The 22,219-nt window shown below is 58.9% G+C and overlaps 1 protein-coding gene across 1 annotated transcript in view; it reads left to right on the top strand.

The window, feature by feature from the left end:
* The window catches only part of gpn1 (GPN-loop GTPase 1), a 58,816-nt gene extending 50,751 nt beyond the window's left edge, over positions 1-8,065 (top strand). Inside the window, 9 exon segments of the mRNA NM_001102775.1 lie at positions 842-920; positions 1,145-1,239; positions 1,679-1,724; positions 1,982-2,128; positions 2,268-2,350; positions 2,478-2,517; positions 4,921-5,011; positions 5,128-5,229; positions 7,011-8,065. Of these exon segments, the coding sequence (NP_001096245.1) occupies positions 842-920; positions 1,145-1,239; positions 1,679-1,724; positions 1,982-2,128; positions 2,268-2,350; positions 2,478-2,517; positions 4,921-5,011; positions 5,128-5,229; positions 7,011-7,096 (769 nt within the window). The 3' untranslated portion in view covers positions 7,097-8,065.
* The last annotated feature ends 14,154 nt before the right edge of the window (positions 8,066-22,219 follow it).

The raw sequence follows: 22,219 nt of genomic DNA, 5'->3' as shown, positions 1-22,219 counted from the left end.
ATGAGATAGGCAGGGGCGGGGCAGTTTGGCGCCATGAGATAGGCAGGGGCGGGGTGGTTTGGCGCCAGGGGATAGGCAGGGGTGGAGCGGTTTGGCGCCAGGAGATAGGCAGGGACGGGGCGGTTTGGCACCAGGAGATGGGCGGGGCGGTTTGGCGCCAGGAGATAGGCAGGGGCGGGGCGGTTTGGCACCAGGAGATGGGTGGGGCGGTTTGGCGCCAGGAGATAGGCAGGGGCGGGGCGGTTTGGCACCAGGAGATGGGTGGGGCGGTTTGGCGCCAGGGGATAGGCAGGGGCGGGGCGGTTTGGCGCCAGGAGATAGGCAGGGGCGGTTTGGCGCCAGGAGATAGGCGGGGCGGTTTGGCGCCAGGAGATGGGTGGGGCGGTTTGGCGCCAGGGGATAGGCAGGGGCGGGGCGGTTTGGCGCCAGGAGATAGGCAGGGGCGGTTTGGCACCAGGAGATGGGTGGGGTGGTTTGGCGCCAGGGGATAGGCAGGGGCGGGGCGGTTTGGCGCCAGGAGATGGGTGGGGCGGTTTTGGCGCCAGGAGATGGGTGGGGCGGTTTGGCGCCAGGGGATGGGTGGGGCGGTTTGGCGCCAGGGGATGGGTGGGGCGGTTTGGCGCCAGGGGATGGGTGGGGCGGTTTGGCGCCAGGGGATGGGTGGGGCGGTTTGGCGCCAGGGGATGGGTGGGGCGGGTTTGGCGCCAGGGGATGGGTGGGGCGGTTTGGCGCCAGGGGATGGGTGGGGCGGTTTGGCGCCAGGGGATGGGTGGGGCGGTTTGGCGCCAGGGGATGGGCCGGCCGTGACACTGACAAGTATCCTTTATCTGTACTATTGCAGGTACGTTCTGATTGACACCCCGGGGCAGATTGAAGTTTTCACCTGGTCGGCCTCCGGGGCAATAATTACTGAAGCTCTGGTGAGTTGGTGAACTTGTTGGCAGCTTATTGGTCAGTGTATGGGGCCTGAGCAACGGCTGCCCAATGAGTATCTGGGTGGGATGGGCCATGTATCTGTTGGGAGGGGTGCATTGGGTGTGTGCTTCATGTATGGGGGCAGTTTGTGCCTCGGGGGCCCAGTCATGGCTTCTCCATAGGGAGGGGCCCTCTTACAGCTCAGCTTCTCTGTTCTTTGGCCCCCCAGGCTTCCTCCTTCCCCTCCGTGGTGGTTTATGTGATGGACACGTCCCGAAGTACCAACCCTGTCACCTTTATGTCTAACATGCTGTATGCCTGCAGGTAGGTGCCCCCCAGCCTCTGCCCCTCGCTGCTTGCTGGGCCCTGTCTCTGAACTGGGTGGTGCCTGCTTGGGAGCCGGGGGGCCAGGTGGGTGGCGCCCGCGTGGGGGCCGGGTGGGTGGCGCCCGCGTGGGGGCCGGGTGGGTGGCGCCCGCGTGGGGGCCAGGTGGGTGGCGCCCGCGTGGGGGCCAGGTGGGTGGCGCCCGCGTGGGGGCCAGGTGGGTGGCGCCCGCGTGGGGGCCAGGTGGGTGGCGCCCGCGTGGGGGCCAGGTGGGTGGCGCCCGCGTGGGGGCCAGGTGGGTGGCGCCCGCGTGGGGGCCGGGGGGGCCAGGTGGGTGGTGCCTGCTTGGGGGCCACGTACCAGTTATTACTAGGGGTGCTTGCGGTGGGATTTTGGGGAGCAGATAATCCCCCTAACCTTGTGTTTCTTTCCCTTTTAGCATCATGTATAAAACCAAACTGCCATTTATTGTTGTCATGAACAAGGTAAGTGATGGGGGTGCAGCTATGGGGGCCCCTATATGGGGCTGGGGGGTTTAGCCCCCCTGTATATCTGGTGCCGCACACACACACCGTGTAACCAACAGAGCTTACATACAATTCCCTAGCCATTCATACTCACTCCTTGTGTCCCGCCCACACTCAGTTATAGCATTGCAGGACTTAGGGGGCGGGGAGTTGCTCCTCCTACTCAGAGCCCTGCAGCAGGGGAGGTGCAGAATTAAGCCCCGCCTCTCTCGCAGACAGACATAATCGATCACAGCTTCGCAGTGGAATGGATGCAGGACTTTGAGACGTTCCAGGATGCTCTGAACCAAGAGACGTCGTACGTCAGTAACCTGACCCGATCCATGAGCCTGGTACTGGATGAGTTCTACAGCGCCCTGCGGGTAAGCACAGCAGCATACTGGCACTCGGCCCACACGCCCTGTTGGCAGCCGCTACTCACTGATCCTTACGTTATGCCTCCTGGGGGTGATTCATTCTTGCGGCATTGCTGTGGGCTCACCTCTCTGCTGCCATCTGCAGGTGGTGGGAGTCTCTGCAGTAACCGGAGCCGGCATGGAGGAATTCTTTGCCAAGGTGGCAGAGGCGGCGGATGAATATGAGCGGTGAGTGGGGGTCTCGGGTGTGTATGGGAAAGCTTTGCGCAGTAGCCTCTGGCACAGGGTATGTCTATTGGCACAGATACCCCCCCCGGCACAGTGGCACTGACTCCCTCTTTCTCTTTGCCCCCAGGGAGTACCGGCCGGAATACGATCGCCTACGGAAGGAAGCTGTAAGTGCCTGGGAACAGGGAGGCATTATGGGTAGCCCCCTCATTCTGTCTGTCCCAGGGCCACTGTGTGCCCCCCAAGTGCCCACAGCCCTGTTACTGCAGTGGGGCATCATGGGGCAGAATGAAGGTGTGGCATGAAAAGTTCTCAGTTTATCAATTAGTGAGTGGCCAATGGGAGCAGAACAGGTCAGATGGGGGCGGAACAAGAGAACATATGGTGCCCAGCAAGGACTACTGGGGGGGGCTGATGGGAGGGGGTGTTACTCTGCAGGACAGGAAATGAAGGGGCTGATGGGAGGGGGTGTTACTCTGCAGGACAGGAAATGAAGGGGCTGATGGGAGGGGGGTGTTACTCTGCAGGAACAGGAAATGAAGGGGCTGATGGGGAGGGGGTGTTACTCTGCAGGACAGGAAGGGAAGGGGCCGATGGGAGGGGGTGTTACTCTGCAGGACAGGAAATGAAGGGGCTGATGGGAGGGGGTGTTACTCTGCAGGACAGGAAGGGAAGGGGCTGATGGGAGGGGGTCTTACTCTGCAGGACAGGAAGGGAAGGGGCTGATGGGAGGGGGTCTTACTCTGCAGGACAGGAAGGGAAGGGGCTGATGGGAGGGGTTGTTACTCTGCAGGACAGGAAGGGAAGGGGCCGATGGGAGGGGGTGTTACTCTGCAGGACAGGAAGGGAAGGGGCCGATGGGAGGGGGAGTTTACTCTGCAGGACAGGAAGGGAAGGGGCCGATGGGAGGGGTGTTACTCTGCAGGACAGGAAGGGAAGGGGCCGATGGGAGGGGGTGTTACTCTGCAGGACAGGAAGGGAAGGGGCCGATGGGAGGGGGTGTTACTCTGCAGGACAGGAAGGGAAGGGGCCGATGGGAGGGGGTGTTACTCTGCAGGACAGGAAGGGAAGGGGCCGATGGGAGGGGGTGTTTACTCTGCAGGACAGGAAGGGAAGGGGCCGATGGGAGGGGGTGTTACTTCTGCAGGACAGGAAGGGAAGGGGGCCGATGGGAGGGGGAGTTACTCTGCAGGACAGGAAGGGAAGGGGCTGATGGGAGGGGGAGTTACTCTGCAGGACAGGAAGGGAGGGGCTGATGGGAGGGGGTGTTACTCTGCAGGACAGGAAGGGAAGGGGCTGATGGGAGGGGGTGTTACTCTGCAGGACAGGAAATGAAGGGGCTGATGGGAGGGGGTGTTACTCTGCAGGACAGGAAGGGAAGGGGCTGATGGGGAGGGGGTGTTACTCTGCAGGACAGGAAATGAAGGGGCTGATGGGAGGGGGTGTTACTCTGCAGGACAGGAAGGGAAGGGGCTGATGGGAGGGGGTGTTACTCTGCAGGACAGGAAATGAAGGGGCTGATGGGAGGGGGAGTTACTCTGCCAGGACAGGAAGGGAAGGGGCTGATGGGAGGGGGTGTTACTCTGCAGGACAGGAAGGGAAGGGGCTGATGGGAGGGGGAGTTACTCTGCAGGACAGGAAGGGAAGGGGCTGATGGGAGGGGGTGTTACTCTGCAGGACAGGAAGGGAAGGGGCTGATGGGAGGGGGTGTTACTCTGCAGGACAGGAAGGGAAGGGGCTGATGGGAGGGGGTGTTACTCTGGCAGGACAGGAAGGGAAGGGGCTGATGGGAGGGGTGTTTACTCTGCAGGACAGGAAGGGAAGGGGCTGATGGGAGGGGGTGTTACTCTGCAGGACAGGAAGGGAAGGGGCTGATGGGAGGGGGTGTTACTCTGCAGGACAGGAAGGGAAGGGGCTGATGGGAGGGGGTGTTACTCTGGCAGGACAGGAAGGGAAGGGGCTGATGGGAGGGGGTTTACTCTGCAGGACAGGAAGGGAAGGGGCTGATGGGAGGGGAGTTACTCTGCAGGACAGGAAGGGGCTGATGGGAGGGTGTTACTCTGCAGGGCAGGAAGGGAAGGGGCTGATGGGAGGGGGTGTTACTCTGCAGGACAGGAAGGGAAGGGGCTGATGGGAGGGGGAGTTACTCTGCAGGACAGGAAGGGAAGGGGCCGATGGGAGGGGGTGTTACTCTGCAGGACAGGAAGGGAAGGGGCTGATGGGAGGGGGAGTTACTCTGCAGGACAGGAAGGGAAGGGGCCGATGGGAGGGGTGTTACTCTGCAGGACAGGAAGGGAAGGGGCCGATGGGAGGGGGAGTTACTCTGCAGGACAGGAAGGGAAGGGGCCGATGGGAGGGTGTGTTACTCTGCAGGACAGGAAGGGAAGGGGCTGATGGGAGGGGGTGTTACTCTGCAGGACAGGAAGGGAAGGGGCTGATGGGAGGGGGAGTTACTCTGCAGGACAGGAAGGGAAGGGGCTGATGGGAGGGGGAGTTACTCTGCAGGACAGGAAGGGAAGGGGCTGATGGGAGGGGGAGTTACTCACCTTCTGGTTATTTCCTGGGTGCAGGAGGAACAGCAGAGGAAGCAGCAGAAGGAGCAACTTGAGAGGCTTCACAGGGACATGGGGTCAGTTGCGCTGAATGCTGGGCCGGGTGCAGGTAATGACGGGTATGGGTGCCTGGGTGTATGGGTGGGGGGGGGGGGGGAGAAATACACTATGTGCTGTGCCAGAGAGCTTGCACTCTTCCACCTTCCCTCCCGCTCTCCTTCCCAGGTTTAGAAGTGGCCGGTCCCTCTGATCTGATCCTCACGCGAGGGAACCCGGAGGAGGAGGAGGAGCCAGAGGACAGTGACACCGATGATATTGACCATTCAGGTGAGGGGAATTAGGTGACATTACATAAATATGCTGCACCCCTGTACTGGGGGGGGGTTACAGTGTGGGATACAGTATAGCCCCGCCCGTGTCGCTGTGCCCCTGTGAGAGCCCCGCCAGTGTGTGCCCGTGTCGCTGTGCCCCTGTGAGAGCCCCGCCAGTGTGTGCCCGTGTCGCTGTGCCCCTGTGAGAGCCCCGCCAGTGTGTGCCCGTGTCGCTGTGCCCCTGTGAGAGCCCTGCCAGTGTGTGCCCGTGTCGCTGTGCCCCTGTGAGAGCCCCGCCAGTGTGTGCCCGTGTCGCTGTGCCCCTGTGAGCCCCGCCAGTGTGGTGCCCGTGTCGCTGTGCCCCTGTGAGAGCCCCGCCAGTGTGTGCCCGTGTCGCTGTGCCCCTGTGAGAGCCCCGCCAGTGTGTGCCCGTGTCGCTGTGCCCCTGTGAGAGCCCCGCCAGTGTGTGCCCGTGTCGCTGTGCCCCTGTGAGCCCCGCCAGTGTGTGCCCGTGTCGCTGTGCCCCTGTGAGAGCCCCGCCAGTGTGTGCCCGTGTCGCTGTGCCCCTGTGAGCCCCGCCAGTGTGTGCCCGTGTCGCTGTGCCCCTGTGAGCCCCGCCAGTGTGTGCCCGTGTCGCTGTGCCCCTGTGAGAGCCCCGCCAGTGTGTGCCCGTGTCGCTGTGCCCCTGTGAGAGCCCCGCCAGTGTGTGCCCGTGTCGCTGTGCCCCTGTGAGAGCCCTGCCAGTGTGTGCCCGTGTCGCTGTGCCCCTGTGAGCCCCGCCAGTGTGTGCCCGTGTCGCTGTGCCCCTGTGAGAGCCCCGCCAGTGTGTGCCCGTGTCGCTGTGCCCCTGTGAGCCCCGCCAGTGTGTGCCCGTGTCGCTGTGCCCCTGTGAGCCCCGCCAGTGTGTGCCCGTGTCGCTGTGCCCCTGTGAGAGCCCCGCCAGTGTGTGCCCGTGTCGCTGTGCCCCTGTGAGCCCCGCCAGTGTGTGCCCGTGTCGCTGTGCCCCTGTGAGCCCCGCCAGTGTGTGCCCGTGTCGCTGTGGCCCCTGTGAGCCCCGCCAGTGTGTGCCCGTGTCGCTGTGCCCCTGTGAGCCCCGCCAGTGTGTGCCCGTGTCGCTGTGCCCCTGTGAGCCCCGCCAGTGTGTGCCCGTGTCGCTGTGCCCCCTGTGAGCCCCGCCAGTGTGTGCCCCGTGTCGCTGTGCCCCTGTGAGCCCCGCCAGTGTGTGCCCGTGTCGCTGTGCCCCTGTGAGCCCCGCCAGTGTGTGCCCGTGTCGCTGTGCCCCTGTGAGCCCCGCCAGTGTGTGCCCGTGTCGCTGTCCCTGTGGCCCGCCTGTGTGCCCGGCGCTGCCCCTGGCCCCAGTGTGTGCCCGTGTCGCTGTGCCCCTGTGAGCCCCGCCAGTGTGTGCCCGTGTCGCTGTGCCCCTGTGAGCCCCGCCAGTGTGTGCCCGTGTCGCTGTGCCCCTGTGAGCCCCGCCAGTGTGTGCCCCTGTGAGCCCCGCCAGTGTGTGCCCCTGTGAGCCCCGCCAGTGTGTGCCCCTGTGAGCCCCGCCAGTGTGTGCCCGTGTCGCTGTGCCCCTGTGAGCCCCGCCAGTGTGTGCCCGTGTCGCTGTGCCCCTGTGAGCCCCGCCAGTGTGTGCCCGTGTCGCTGTGCCCCTGTGAGCCCCGCCAGTGTGTGCCCGTGTCGCTGTGCCCCTGTGAGCCCCGCCAGTGTACACACAGAAGTCCAGGCCAGACTTGTGCCGGTGTAAGCCTGCCCCTGCCTGTGTAGCACTTACCCCTTTCTGTTTGTTTGTGGCAGTGGCTGAGGAAAGGCTGGAGGAACCGGCGTTCCAGAACTTCCTGCAACAAACCCAGAACATGTACCGCAAGAAGACTGGCCAGTGAGGCTGCCTGGCAACACAAACAGGAAGTGGAGCAAGAAACAGTGTGCTGTGATTGGCTGATGCAGTCGGCGTTAAAGATGGGAGGACTTGCCCCTCCACCAGGATGGGGCACCACAGACTGGTTCTCTGCTTCTTACAGCTGTGCAGTAAATGGGCGCCCTGAAGCCTCGCTCCTGGTACTGAACCCCTCCTGAATAGAGGACAATGGACTCCCCCAGGCTGGGGTATTTGTGTTTTACCCAGCACAGGGGCACTTATACTGGGGCACTTGGGCACAAACAATAGTGAGTCACACCCTGGCCTTGTGTGTTGTGTATATCAGTATAAAGTATGTTCAGCCAATCAGAAGTCACTGTCCTACTCCAACAAACCCATTCAGCCCCTGGTACTGGGAAAAGGAATAACAGATCTCTCGGTACCAGAGACCAGAGAAGTCCATTAGCGATCCAGGCCGAGTGGTTCTGGTACCAAATGGGCTGAGGGTGGGGCAGGGCTACAGTGTGTTTCAGATTTACATCCTTTTCTAATAGATGTGTTTGAATTGGTTATTGCCAGCTTCTTTGTGATTGGCTCCCTACTGTCCAGCTACAGCCACACACACTGATTCCCTTTGCACAAGGCTGTGTTTATGAGATTTCCCCCCCACTATTCCTGTGTTTGTGCCCCCCTGTGCGCCAGTGTAAGTGCCCCCTGGTTATATCCGCACCCCGTTATTTGGGCCAATGATATTAACCCCCAACAGGTTGTAACTGCTGTTCCCTTTATATTGTGTAAATGAACCTGTTCTACCCAACTAGATTGGATCAGTGTGTCTAGAGGCGGGGCTATCTCCTGGCTCCTCCTTTCCCATGTACCCCAATTGTTCATACCCAGCCCCTTTGCTGTAAATTAAAGGAAAACACCCCAAAATGAATACGTAACCAACAGACTGTTTATATTTTGTTGTGACTTATTAAAGAATATTACCAAACTGGAATATATCAGTAAATATTGCCCTTTTACCGCCTTTCCATTGAGCCGCCATTTTGTGATGGGCTGTGTGCTCCCTCAGAGATCAGCTGACAGGAAGTGATGCCCTACCCTGCCTATGTGCTATACTCTGCCGGCCCTAACCTGCCTGTGTGTGCCATACTCTGCCTGTGTGTGCCATACTCTGCCAGCCCTAACCTGCCTGTGTGTGCCATACTCTGCCTGTGTGTGCCATACTCTGCCGGCCCTAACCTGCCTGTGTGTGCCATACTCTGCCTGTGCGTGCCATACTCTGCCTGCCCTACCCTGCCTGTGTGTGCCATACTCTGCCGGCCCTAACCTGCCTGTGTGTGCCATACTCTGCCTGTGCGTGCCATACTCTGCCTGCCCTACCCTGCCTGTGTGTGCCATACTCTGCCTGTGTGTGCCATACTCTGCCTGTGTGTGCCATACTCTGCCGGCCCTAACCTGCCTGTGTGTGCCATACTCTGCCTGTGCGTGCCATACTCTGCCTGCCCTACCCTGCCTGTGTGTGCCATACTCTGCCTGTGTGTGCCATACTCTGCCTGTGTGTGCCATACTCTGCCGGCCCTAACCTGCCTGTGTGTGCCATACTCTGCCTGTGTGTGCCATACTCTGCCTGTGTGTGCCATACTCTGCCTGTGTGTGCCATACTCTGCCTGTGTGTGCCATACTCTGCCTGTGTGTGCCATACTCTGCCTGTGTGTGCCATACTCTGCCTGTGTGTGCCATACTCTGCCTGCCCTACCCTGCCTGTGTGTGCCATACTCTGCCTGCCCTACCCTGCCTGTGTGTGCCATACTCTCCCTGCCCTACCCTGCCTGTGTGTGCCATACTCTGCCTGCCCTACCCTGCCTGTGTGTGCCATACTCTGCCTGCCCTACCCTGCCTGTGTGTGCCATACTCTCCCTGCCCTACCCTGGCCTGTGTTGTGCCATACTCTGCCTGCCCTAACCTGCCTGTGTGTGCCATACTCTGCCTGCCCTAACCTGCCTGCGTGTGCCATACTCTGCCTGCCCTAACCTGCCTGCGTGTGCCATACTCTGCCTGCGTGTGCCATACTCTGCCTGCGTGTGCCATACTCTGCCTGCGTGTGCCATACTCTGCCTGCCCTATGCTGCCATAATCTGCCTGCCCTACCCTGCCTGTGTGACATACTCTGCCTGCCCTACCCTGCCTGTGTGTGCCATACTCTGCCTGCCCTACCCTGCCTGTGTGTGCCATACTCTGCCTTCCCTACCCTGCCTGTGTGTGCCATACTCTGCCTGCCCTAACCTGCCTGTGTGTGCCATACTCTGCCTGCGTGTGCCATACTCTGCCTGCGTGTGCCATACTCTGCCTGCGTGTGCCATACTCTGCCTGCGTGTGCCATACTCTGCCTGCCCTAACCTGCCTGTGTGTGCCATTACTCTGCCTGCCCTACCTGCCTGTGTGTGCCATACTCTGCTTGCGTGTGCCATACTCTGCTTGCGTGTGCCATACTCTGCCTGCGTGTGCCATACTCTGCCTGCGTGTGCCATACTCTGCCTGCCCTAACCTGCCTGTGTGTGCCATACTCTGCCTGCCCTAACCTGCCTGCGTGTGCCATACTCTGCCTGCGTGTGCCATACTCTGCCTGTGTGTGCCATACTCTGCCTGCCCTATGCTGCCTGTGTGTGCCATACTCTGCCTGCCCTAACCTGCCTGTGGTGCCATACTCTGCCTGCCGTGTGCCATACTCTGCCTGCGTGTGCCATACTCTGCCTGCGTGTGCCATACTCTGCCTGCGTGTGCCATACTCTGCCTGCGTGTGCCATACTCTGCCTGCGTGTGCCATACTCTGCCTGCCCTACCCTGCCTGTGTGACATACTCTGCCTGCCCTACCCTGCCTGTGTGTGCCATACTCTGCCTGCCCTACCCTGCCTGTGTGTGCCATACTCTGCCTGCCCTACCCTGCCTGTGTGTGCCATACTCTGCCTGCCCTACCCTGCCTGTGTGTGCCATACTCTGCCTGCCCTACCCTGCCTGTGTGTGCCATACTCTGCCTGCCCTACGCTGCCTGTGTGTGCCATACTCTGCCTGCCCTATGCTGCCTGTGTGTGCCCTACCCTGCCTGTGTGCCATTACTCTGCCTGCCCTACCCTGCCTGTGTGTGCCGTACTCTGCCTGCCCTACCCTGCCTGTGTGTGCCATACTCTGCCTGCCCTATGCTGCCATAATCTGCCTACCCTGCCTGTGTGACATACTCTGCCTGCCCTACCCTGCCTTGTGTGTGCCATACTCTGCCTGCCCTACCCTGCCTGTGTGTGCATACTCTGCCTGCCCTACCCTGCCTGTGTGTGCCATACTCTGCCTGCCCTACCCTGCCTGTGTGTGCCATACTCTGCCTGACCTACCCTGCCTGTGTGTGCCATACCCTCACTGACTGACTAACTAACCTATTGGGAAAGCACCGCCAGTAAGGGACCAGCAGGGGGAGCTCCCCTCACTGACTGACTAACAAACCTATTGGGAAAGCACCGCCAGTAAGGGACCAGCAGGGGGAGCTCCCCTCACTGACTGACTAACAAACCTATTGGGAAAGCGCCGCCAGTAAGGGACCAGCAGGGGGAGCTCCCCTCACTGACTGACTAAAAAACCTATTGGGAAAGCACCGCCAGTAAGGGACCAGCAGGGGGAGCTCCCCTCACTGACTGACTAACAAACCTATTGGGAAAGCACCGCCAGTAAGGGACCAGCAGGGGGAGCTCCCTCACTGACTGACTAACAAACCTATTGGGAAAGCACCGCCAAGTAAGGGTCCAGCAGGGGGAGCTCCCCTCACTGACTGACTAACTAACCTATTGGGAAAGCACCGCCAGTAAGGGACCAGCGGGGGGAGCTCCCCTCACTGACTGACTAACAAACCTATTGGGAAAGCACCGCCAGTAAGGGACCAGCAGGGGGCACTCCCCTCACTGACTGACTAACAAACCTATTGGGAAAGCACCGCCAGTAAGGGACCAGCAGGGGGGAGCTCCCCTCACTGACTGACTAACAAACCTATTGGGAAAGTGCCGCCAGTAAGGGACCAGCAGGGGGAGCTCCCCTCACTGACTGACTAACAAACCTATTGGGAAAGCACCGCCAGTAAGGGACCAGCAGGGGGAGCTCCCCTCACTGACTGACTAACAAACCTATTGGGAAAGCACCGCCAGTAAGGGACCAGCAGGGGGCACTCCCCTCACTGACTGACTAACAAACCTATTGGGAAAGCACCGCCAGTAAGGGACCAGCAGGGGAGCTCCCCTCACTGACTGACTAACAAACCTATTGGGAAAGCACCGCCAGTAAGGGACCAGCAGGGGGAGCTCCCCTCACTGACTGACTAACAAACCTATTGGGAAAGCACCGCCAGTAAGGGACCAGCAGGGGGAGCTCCCCTCACTGACTGACTAACAAACCTATTGGGAAAGCACCGCCAGTAAGGGACCAGCAGGGGGAGCTCCCTCACTGACTGACTAACCTATTGGGAAAAGCACCGCCAGTAAGGGACCAGCGGGGGAGCTCCCCTCACTGACTGACTAACAAACCTATGGAAAGCACCGGCCAGTAAGGGACCAGCAGGGGGAGCTCCCCTCACTGACTGACTAACAAACCTATTGGGAAAGCACCGCCAGTAAGGGACCAAGCAGGGGGAGCTCCCCTCACTGACTGACTAACAAACCTATTGGGAAAGCACCGCCAGTAAGAGACCAGCAGGGGGAGCTTCCCCTCACTGACTGACTAACAAACCTATTGGGAAAGCACCGCCAGTTAAGGGACCAGCAGGGGAGCTCCCCTCCACTGACTGACTAACAAACCTATTGGGAAAGCACCGCCAGTAAGGGACCAGCAGGGGGAGCTCCCCTCACTGACTGACTAACAAACCTATTGGGAAAGCACCGCCAGTAAGGGTCCAGCAGGGGGAGCTCCCCTCACTGACTGACTAACAAACCTATTGGGAAAGCGCCGCCAGTAAGGGACCAGCAGGGGGCGCTCCCCTCACTGACTGACTAACAAACCTATTGGGAAAGCACCGCCAGTAAGAGACCAGCAGGGGGAGCTCCCCTCACTGACTGACTAACAAACCTATTGGGAAAGCACCGCCAGTAAGGGTCCAGCAGGGGGAGCTCCCCTCACTGACTGACTAACAAACCTATTGGGAAAGCACCGCCAGTAAGGGACCAGCAGGGGGAGCTCCCCTCACTGACTGACTAACAAACCTATTGGGAAAGCACCGCCAGTAAGGGTCCAGCAGGGGGAGCTCCCCTCACTGACTGACTAACAAACCTATTGGGAAAGCACCGCCAGTAAGGGACCAGCAGGGGAGCTCCCCTCACTGACTAACTAACAAACCTATTGGGAAAGCACCGCCAGTAAGGGACCAGCAGGGGGAGCTCCCCTCACTGACTGACTAACAAACCTATTGGGAAAGCACCGCCAGTAAGGGACCAGCAGGGGGAGCTCCCCTCACTGACTGACTAACAAACCTATTGGGAAAGCACCGCCAGTAGGGACCAGCAGGGGGAGCTCCCCTCACTGACTGACTAACAAACCTATTGGGAAAGCACCGCCAGTAAGGGTCCAGCAGGGGGAGCTCCCCTCACTGACTGACTAACAAACCTATTGGGGAAAGCACCGCCAGTAAGGACCAGCAGGGGGAGCTCCCCTCACTGGACTAACTAACAAACCTATTGGGAAAGCACCGCCAGTAAGGGACCAGCAGGGGGAGCTCCCCTCACTGACTGACTAACAAACCTATTGGGAAAGCACCGCCAGTAAGGGACCAGCAGGGGGAGCTCCCCTCACTGACTGACTAACAAACCTATTGGGAAAGCACCGCCAGTAAGGACCAGCAGGGGGAGCTCCCCTCACTGACTGACTAACAAACCTATTGGGAAAGCGCCGCCAGTAAGGGACCAGCAGGGGGAGCTTCCCTCACTGACTGACTAACAAACCTATTGGGAAAGCGCCGCCAGTAAGGGACCAGCAGGGGGCGCTCCCCTCACTGACTGACTAACAAACCTATTGGGAAAGCACCGCAGTAAGGGACCAGCAGGGGGAGCTCCCCTCACTGACTGACTAACTAACCTATTGGGAAAGCACGGCCAGTAAGGGACCAGCAGGGGGAGCTCCCCTCACTGACTGACTAACAAACCTATTGGGAAAGCACCGCCAGTAAGGGACCAGCAGGGGGAGCTCCCCTCACTGACTGACTAACTAACCTATTGGGAAAGCACCGCCAGTAAGGGACCAGCAGGGGGGAGCTCCCCTCACTGACTGACTAACAAACCTATTGGGAAAGCGCCGCCAGTAAGGGACCAGCAGGGGGGAGCTCCCCTCACTGAATGACTAACTAACCTATTGGGAAAGCACCGCCAGTAAGGGACCAGCAGGGGGAGCTCCCCTCACTGACTGACTAACAAACCTATTGGGAAAGCACCGCCAGTAAGGGACCAGCAGGGGGAGCTCCCCTCACTGACTGACTAACAAACCTATTGGGAAAGCACCGCCAGTAAGGGACCAGCAGGGGGAGCTTCCCTCACTGACTGACTAACAAACCTATTGGGAAAGCACCGCCAGTAAGGGACCAGCAGGGGGAGCTCCCCTCACTGACTGACTAACAAACCTATTGGGAAAGCACCGCCAGTAAGGGACCAGCAGGGGGAGCTTCCCTCACTGACTGACTAACAAACCTATTGGGAAAGCACCGCCAGTAAGGGTCCAGCAGGGGGAGCTCCCCTCACTGACTGACTAACAAACCTATTGGGAAAGCACCGCCAGTAAGGGACCAGCAGGGGGAGCTCCCCTCACTGACTGACTAACTAACCTATTGGGAAAGCACCGCCAGTAAGGGACCAGGCAGGGGGAGCTCCCCTCACTGACTGACTAACAAACCTATTGGGAAAGCGCCGCCAGTAAGGGACCAGCAGGGGGAGCTTCCCTCACTGACTGACTAACAAACCTATTGGGAAAGCGCCGCCAGTAAGGGACCAGCAGGGGGAGCTCCCCTCACTGACTGACTAACAAACCTATTGGGAAAGCACCGCCAGTAAGGGACCAGCAGGGGGAGCTCCCCTCACTGACTGACTAACTAACCTATTGGGAAAGCACCGCCAGTAAGGGACCAGCAGGGGGAGCTCCCCTCACTGACTGACTAACAAACCTATTGGGAAAGCACCGCCAGTAAGGGACCAGCAGGGGGAGCTCCCCTCACTGACTGACTAACAAACCTATTGGGAAAGCACCGCCAGTAAGGGACCAGCAGGGGAGCTCCCCTCACTGACTGACTAACAAACCTATTGGGAAAGCGCCGCCAGTAAGGGACCAGCAGGGGGAGCTCCCCTCACTGACTGACTAACAAACCTATTGGGAAAGCACCGCCAGTAAGGGACCAGCAGGGGGAGCTCCCCTCACTGACTGACTAACAAACCTATTGGGAAAGCACCGCCAGTAAGGGACCAGCAGGGGGAGCTCCCCTCACTGACTGACTAACTAACCTATTGGGAAAGCACCGCCAGTAAGGGTCCAGCAGGGGGAGCTCCCCTCACTGACTGACTAACAAACCTATTGGGAAAGCACCGCCAGTAAGGGACCAGCAGGGGGAGCTCCCCTCACTGACTGACTAACCTATTGGGAAAGCACCGCCAGTAAGGGACCAGCAGGGGGAGCTCCCCTCACTGACTGACTAACAAACCTATTGGGAAAGCACCGCCAGTAAGGGACCAGCAGGGGGAGCTCCCCTCACTGACTGACTAACCTATTGGGAAAGCACCGCCAGTAAGGGACCAGCAGGGGGAGCTCCCCTCACTGACTGACTAACAAACCTATTGGGAAAGCACCGCCAGTAAGGGACCAGCAGGGGGAGCTCCCCTCACTGACTGACTAACAAACCTATTGGGAAAGCACCGCCAGTAAGGGACCAGCAGGGGGAGCTCCCCTCACTGACTGACTAACAAACCTATTGGGAAAGCACCGCCAGTAAGGGACCAGCAGGGGGAGCTCCCCTCACTGACTGACTAACAAACCTATTGGGAAAGCACCGCCAGTAAGGGACCAGCAGGGGGAGCTCCCCTCACTGACTGACTAACAAACCTATTGGGAAAGCACCGCCAGTAAGGGACCAGCAGGGGGAGCTCCCCTCACTGACTGACTAACAAACCTATTGGGAAAGCACCGCCAGTAAGGGACCAGCAGGGGGAGCTCCCCTCACTGACTGACTAACAAACCTATTGGGAAAGCACCGCCAGTAAGGGACCAGCAGGGGAGCTCCCCTCACTGACTGACTAACAAACCTATTGGGAAAGCGCCGCCAGTAAGGGACCAGCAGGGGGAGCTCCCCTCACTGACTGACTAACAAACCTATTGGGAAAGCGCCGCCAGTAAGGGACCAGCAGGGGAGCTCCCCTCGCTGACTGACTAACTAACCTATTGGGAAAGCACCGCCAGTAAGGGGCCAGCAGGGGGAGCTCCCCTCACTGACTGACTAACAAACCTATTGGGAAAGCACCGCCAGTAAGAGACCAGCAGGGGGAGCTCCCCTCACTGACTGACTAACAAACCTATTGGGAAAGCGCCGCCAGTAAGGGTCCAGCAGGGGGAGCTCCCCTCACTGACTGACTAACAAACCTATTGGGAAAGCACCGCCAGTAAGGGACCAGCAGGGGGAGTTCCCCTCACTGACTGACTAACAAACCTATTGGGAAAGCACCGCCAGTAAGGGACCAGCAGGGGGAGCTCCCCTCACTGACTGACTAACAAACCTATTGGGAAAGCACCGCCAGTAAGGGACCAGCAGGGGGAGCTCCCCTCACTGACTGACTAACTAACCTATTGGGAAAGCACCGCCAGTAAGGGACCAGCAGGGGGAGCTCCCCTCACTGACTGACTAACAAACCTATTGGGGAAAGCACCGCCAGTAAGGGACCAGCAGGGGGAGCTCCCCTCACTGACTGACTAACAAACCTATTGGGAAAGCACCGCAGTAAGGGACCAGCAGGGGGCACTCCCCTCACTGACTGACTAACAAACCTATTGGGAAAGCACCGCCAGTAAGGGACCAGCAGGGGGAGCTCCCCTCACTGACTGACTAACTAACCTATTGGGAAAGCACCGCCAGTAAGGGACCAGCAGGGGGAGCTCCCCTCACTGACTGACTAACAAACCTATTGGGAAAGCACCGCCAGTAAGGGACCAGCAGGGGGAGCTCCCCTCACTGACTGACTAACAAACCTATTGGGAAAGCACCGCCAGTAAGGGACCAGCAGGGGGAGCTCCCCTCACTGACTGACTAACTAACCTATTGGGAAAGCACCGCCAGTAAGGGACCAGCAGGGGGAGCTCCCCTCACTGACTGACTAACTAACCTATTGGGAAAGCACCGCCAGTAAGGGACCAGCAGGGGGAGCTCCCCTCACTGACTGACTAACTAACCTATTGGGAAAGCACCGCCAGTAAGGGACCAGCAGGGGGAGCTCCCCTCACTGACTGACTAACAAACCTATTGGGAAAGCACCGCCAGTAAGGGACCAGCAGGGGAGCTCCCCTCACTGACTGACTAACAAACCTATTGGGAAAGCACCGCCAGTAAGGGACCAGCAGGGGGAGCTCCCCTCACTGACTGACTAACAAACCTATTGGGAAAGCACCGCCAGTAAGGGACCAGCAGGGGGAGCTCCCCTCACTGACTGACTAACTAACCTATTGGGAAAGCACCGCCAGTAAGGGACCAGCAGGGGGAGCTCCCCTCACTGACTGACTAACAAACCTATTGGGAAAGCACCGCCAGTAAGGGACCAGCAGGGGGAGCTCCCCTCACTGACTGACTAACAAACCTATTGGGAAAGCACCGCCAGTAAGGGACCAGCAGGGGGAGCTCCCCTCACTGACTGACTAACAAACCTATTGGGAAAGCACCGCCAGTAAGGGACCAGCAGGGGGAGCTCCCCTCACTGACTGACTAACAAACCTATTGGGAAAGCACCGCCAGTAAGGGACCAGCAGGGGGAGCTCCCCTCACTGACTGACTAACAAACCTATTGGGAAAGCACCGCCAGTAAGGGACCAGCAGGGGGAGCTCCCCTCACTGACTGACTAACAAACCTATTGGGAAAGCACCGCCAGTAAGGGACCAGCAGGGGGAGCTCCCCTCACTGACTGACTAACAAACCTATTGGGAAAGCACCGCCAGTAAGGGACCAGCAGGGGGAGCTCCCCTCACTGACTGACTAACAAACCTATTGGGAAAGCACCGCCAGTAAGGGACCAGCAGGGGGAGCTCCCCTCACTGACTGACTAACAAACCTATTGGGAAAGCACCGCCAGTAAGGGACCAGCAGGGGGAGCTCCCCTCACTGACTGACTAACAAACCTATTGGGAAAGCACCGCCAGTAAGGGACCAGCAGGGGGAGCTCCCCTCACTGACTGACTAACAAACCTATTGGAAAAGCACCGCCAGTAAGGGACCAGCAGGGGCGCTCCCCTCACTGACTGGACTAACAAACCTATTGGGAAAGCACCGCTAGTAAGGGACCAGCAGGGGGAGCTCCCCTCACTGACTGACTAACAAACCTATTGGGAAAGCACCGCCAGTAAGGGACCAGCAGGGGGAGCTCCCCTCACTGACTGACTAACAAACCTATTGGGAAAGCACCGCCAGTAAGGGACCAGCAGGGGGAGCTCCCCTCACTGACTGACTAACAAACCTATTGGGAAAGCACCGCCAGTAAGGGACCAGCAGGGGGAGCTCCCCTCACTGACTGACTAACAAACCTATTGGGAAAGCACCGCCAGTAAGGGACCAGCAGGGGGAGCTCCCCTCACTGACTGACTAACAAACCTATTGGGAAAGCACCGCCAGTAAGGGACCAGCAGGGGGAGCTCCCCTCACTGACTGACTAACAAACCTATTGGGAAAGCACCGCCAGTAAGGGACCAGCAGGGGGAGCTCCCCTCACTGACTGACTAACAAACCTATTGGGAAAGCACCGCCAGTAAGGGACCAGCAGGGGGAGCTCCCCTCACTGACTGACTAACAAACCTATTGGGAAAACACCGCCAGTAAGGGACAAGCAGGGGGAGCTCCCCTCACTGACTGACTAACTAACCTATTGGGAAAGCACCGCCAGTAAGGGACCAGCAGGGGGAGCTCCCCTCACTGACTGACTAACAAACCTATTGGGAAAGCGCCGCCAGTAAGGGACCAGCAGGGGGAGCTCCCCTCACTGACTGACTAACAAACCTATTGGGAAAGCACCGCCAGTAAGGGACCAGCAGGGGGAGCTCCCCTCACTGACTGACTAACAAACCTATTGGGAAAGCACCGCCAGTAAGGGACCAGCAGGGGGAGCTCCCCTCACTGACTGACTAACAAACCTATTGGGAAAGCACCGCCAGTAAGGGACCAGCAGGGGGAGCTCCCCTCACTGACTGACTAACAAACCTATTGGGAAAGCGCCGCCAGTAAGGGACCAGCGGGGGGAGCTCCCCTCACTGACTGACTAACTAACCTATTGGGAAAGCACCGCCAGTAAGGGACCAGCAGGGGGAGCTCCCCTCACTGACTGACTAACAAACCTATTGGGAAAGCACCGCCAGTAAGGGACCAGCAGGGGGAGCTCCCCTCACTGACTGACTAACAAACCTATTGGGAAAGCACCGCCAGTAAGGGACCAGCAGGGGGAGCTCCCCTCACTGACTGACTAACAAACCTATTGGGAAAGCACCGCCAGTAAGGGACCAGCAGGGGGAGCTCCCCTCACTGACTGACTAACAAACCTATTGGGAAAGCACCGCCAGTAAGGGACCAGCAGGGGGAGCTCCCCTCACTGACTGACTAACAAACCTATTGGGAAAGCACCGCCAGTAAGGGACCAGCAGGGGGCACTCCCCTCACTGACTGACTAACAAACCTATTGGGAAAGCGCCGCCAGTAAGGGACCAGCAGGGGGAGTTCCCCTCACTGACTGACTAACAAACCTATTGGGAAAGCACCGCCAGTAAGGGACCAGCAGGGGGAGCTCCCCTCACTGACTGACTAACAAACCTATTGGGAAAGCACCGCCAGTAAGGGACCAGCAGGGGGAGCTCCCCTCACTGACTGACTAACAAACCTATTGGGAAAGCACCGCCAGTAAGGGACCAGCAGGGGGAGCTCCCCTCACTGACTGACTAACAAACCTATTGGGAAAGCACCGCCAGTAAGGGACCAGCAGGGGGAGCTCCCCTCACTGACTGACTTACAAACCTATTGGGAAAGCACCGCCAGTAAGGGTCCAGCAGGGGGAGCTCCCCTCACTGACTGACTAACAAACCTATTGGGAAAGCACCGCCAGTATGGGACCAGCAGGGGGAGCTCCCCTCACTGACTGACTTACAAACCTATTGGGAAAGCACCGCCAGTAAGGGACCAGCAGGGGGAGCTCCCCTCACTGACTGACTAACAAACCTATTGGGAAAGCACCGCCAGTAAGGGACCAGCAGGGGGAGCTCCCCTCACTGACTGACTAACAAACCTATTGGGAAAGCACCGCCAGTAAGGGACCAGCAGGGGGAGCTCCCCTCACTGACTGACTAACAAACCTATTGGGAAAGCACCGCCAGTAAGGGACCAGCAGGGGGAGCTCCCCTCACTGACTGACTAACAAACCTATTGGGAAAGCACCGCCAGTAAGGGTCCAGCAGGGGGAGCTCCCCTCACTGACTGACTAACTAACCTATTGGGAAAGCACCGCCAGTAAGGGACCAGCAGGGGGAGCTCCCCTCACTGACTGACTAACAAACCTATTGGGAAAGCACCGCCAGTAAGGGACCAGCAGGGGGAGCTCCCCTCACTGACTGACTAACAAACCTATTGGGAAAGCACCGCCAGTAAGGGACCAGCAGGGGGCGCTCCCCTCACTGACTGACTAACTAACCTATTGGGAAAGCACCGCCAGTAAGGGACCAGCAGGGGGAGCTCCCCTCACTGACTGACTAACAAACCTATTGGGAAAGCACCGCCAGTAAGGGACCAGCAGGGGGAGCTCCCCTCACTGACTGACTAACAAACCTATTGGGAAAGCACCGCCAGTAAGGGACCAGCAGGGGGAGCTCCCCTCACTGACTGACTAACAAACCTATTGGGAAAGCACCGCCAGTAAGGGACCAGCAGGGGGAGCTCCCCTCACTGACTGACTAACAAACCTATTGGGAAAGCACCGCCAGTAAGGGACCAGCAGGGGGAGCTCCCCTCACTGACTGACTAACAAACCTATTGGGAAAGCACCGCCAGTAAGGGACCAGCAGGGGGAGCTCCCCTCACTGACTGACTAACAAACCTATTGGGAAAGCGCCGCCAGTAAGGACCAGCAGGGGGAGCTCCCCTCACTGACTGACTAACAAACCTATTGGGAAAGCACCGCCAGTAAGGGACCAGCAGGGGGAGCTCCCCTCACTGACTGACTAACAAACCTATTGGGAAAGCACCGCCAGTAAGGGACCAGCAGGGGGAGCTCCCCTCACTGACTGACTAACAAACCTATTGGGAAAGCACCGCCAGTAAGGGACCAGCAGGGGGAGCTCCCCTCAACTGACTGACTAACAAACCTATTGGGAAAGCGCCGCCAGTAAGGGACCAGCAGGGGGAGCTCCCCTCACTGACTGACTAACAAACCTATTGGGAAAGCGCCGCCAGTAAGGGACCAGCAGGGGGAGCTCCCCTCACTGACTGACTAACAAACCTATTGGGAAAGCACCGCCAGTAAGGGACCAGCAGGGGGAGCTCCCCTCACTGACTGACTAACAAACCTATTGGGAAAGCACCGCCAGTAAGGGACCAGCAGGGGGAGCTCCCCTCACTGACTGACTAACTAACCTACTGGGAAAGCACCGCCAGTAAGGGACCAGCAGGGGGAGCTCCCCTCACTGACTGACTAACAAACCTATTGGGAAAGCACCGCCAGTAAGGGACCAGCAGGGGGAGCTCCCCTCACTGACTGACTAACAAACCTATTGGGAAAGCACCGCCAGTAAGGGACCAGCAGGGGGAGCTCCCCTCACTGACTGACTAACAAACCTATTGGGAAAGCACCGCCAGTAAGGGACCAGCAGGGGGAGCTCCCCTCACTGACTGACTAACAAACCTATTGGGAAAGCACCGCCAGTAAGGGACCAGCAGGGGGAGCTCCCCTCACTGACTGACTAACAAACCTATTGGGAAAGCACCGCCAGTAAGGGACCAGCAGGGGGAGCTCCCCTCACTGACTGACTAACAAACCTATTGGGAAAGCACCGCCAGTAAGGGACCAGCAGGGGGAGCTCCCCTCACTGACTGACTAACAAACCTATTGGGAAAGCACCGCCAATAAGGGACCAGCAGGGGGCGCTCCCCTCACTGACTGACTAACTAACCTATTGGGAAAGCACCGCCAGTAAGGGACCAGCAGGGGAGCTCCCCTCACTGACTGACTAACAAACCTATTGGGAAAGCACCGCCAGTAAGGGACCAGCAGGGGGCGCTCCCCTCACTGACTGACTAACTAACCTATTGGGAAAGCACCGCCAGTAAGGGACCAGCAGGGGGAGCTCCCCTCACTGACTGACTAACAAACCTATTGGGAAAGCACCGCCAGTAAGGGACCAGCAGGGGGCGCTCCCCTCACTGACTGACTAACAAACCTATTGGGAAAGCACCGCCAGTAAGGGACCAGCAGGGGGAGCTCCCCTCACTGACTGACTAACAAACCTATTGGGAAAGCACCGCCAGTAAGGGACCAGCAGGGGGCGCTCCCCTCACTGACTGACTAACTAACCTATTGGGAAAGCACCGCCAGTAAGGGACCAGCAGGGGAGCTCCCCTCACTGACTGACTAACAAACCTATTGGGAAAGCACCGCCAGTAAGGGACCAGCAGGGGGAGCTCCCCTCACTGACTGACTAACAAACCTATTGGGAAAGCACCGCCAGTAAGGGACCAGCAGGGGGAGCTCCCCTCACTGACTGACTAACAAACCTATTGGGAAAGCACCGCCAGTAAGGGACCAGCAGGGGGAGCTCCCCTCACTGACTGACTAACTAACCTACTGGGAAAGCACCGCCAGTAAGGGACCAGCAGGGGGCGCTCCCCACACAGAAGTTTATTTTGCACAGTGTCA

This window comes from Xenopus tropicalis, chromosome 5, assembly GCF_000004195.4.
Source record: "Xenopus tropicalis strain Nigerian chromosome 5, UCB_Xtro_10.0, whole genome shotgun sequence".
In the NCBI taxonomy this organism is placed as follows: domain Eukaryota; kingdom Metazoa; phylum Chordata; class Amphibia; order Anura; family Pipidae; genus Xenopus; species Xenopus tropicalis.
The sequence above is the reverse complement of the archived record's forward strand: the minus strand, read 5'-3'. Positions and strand labels throughout refer to the sequence as shown.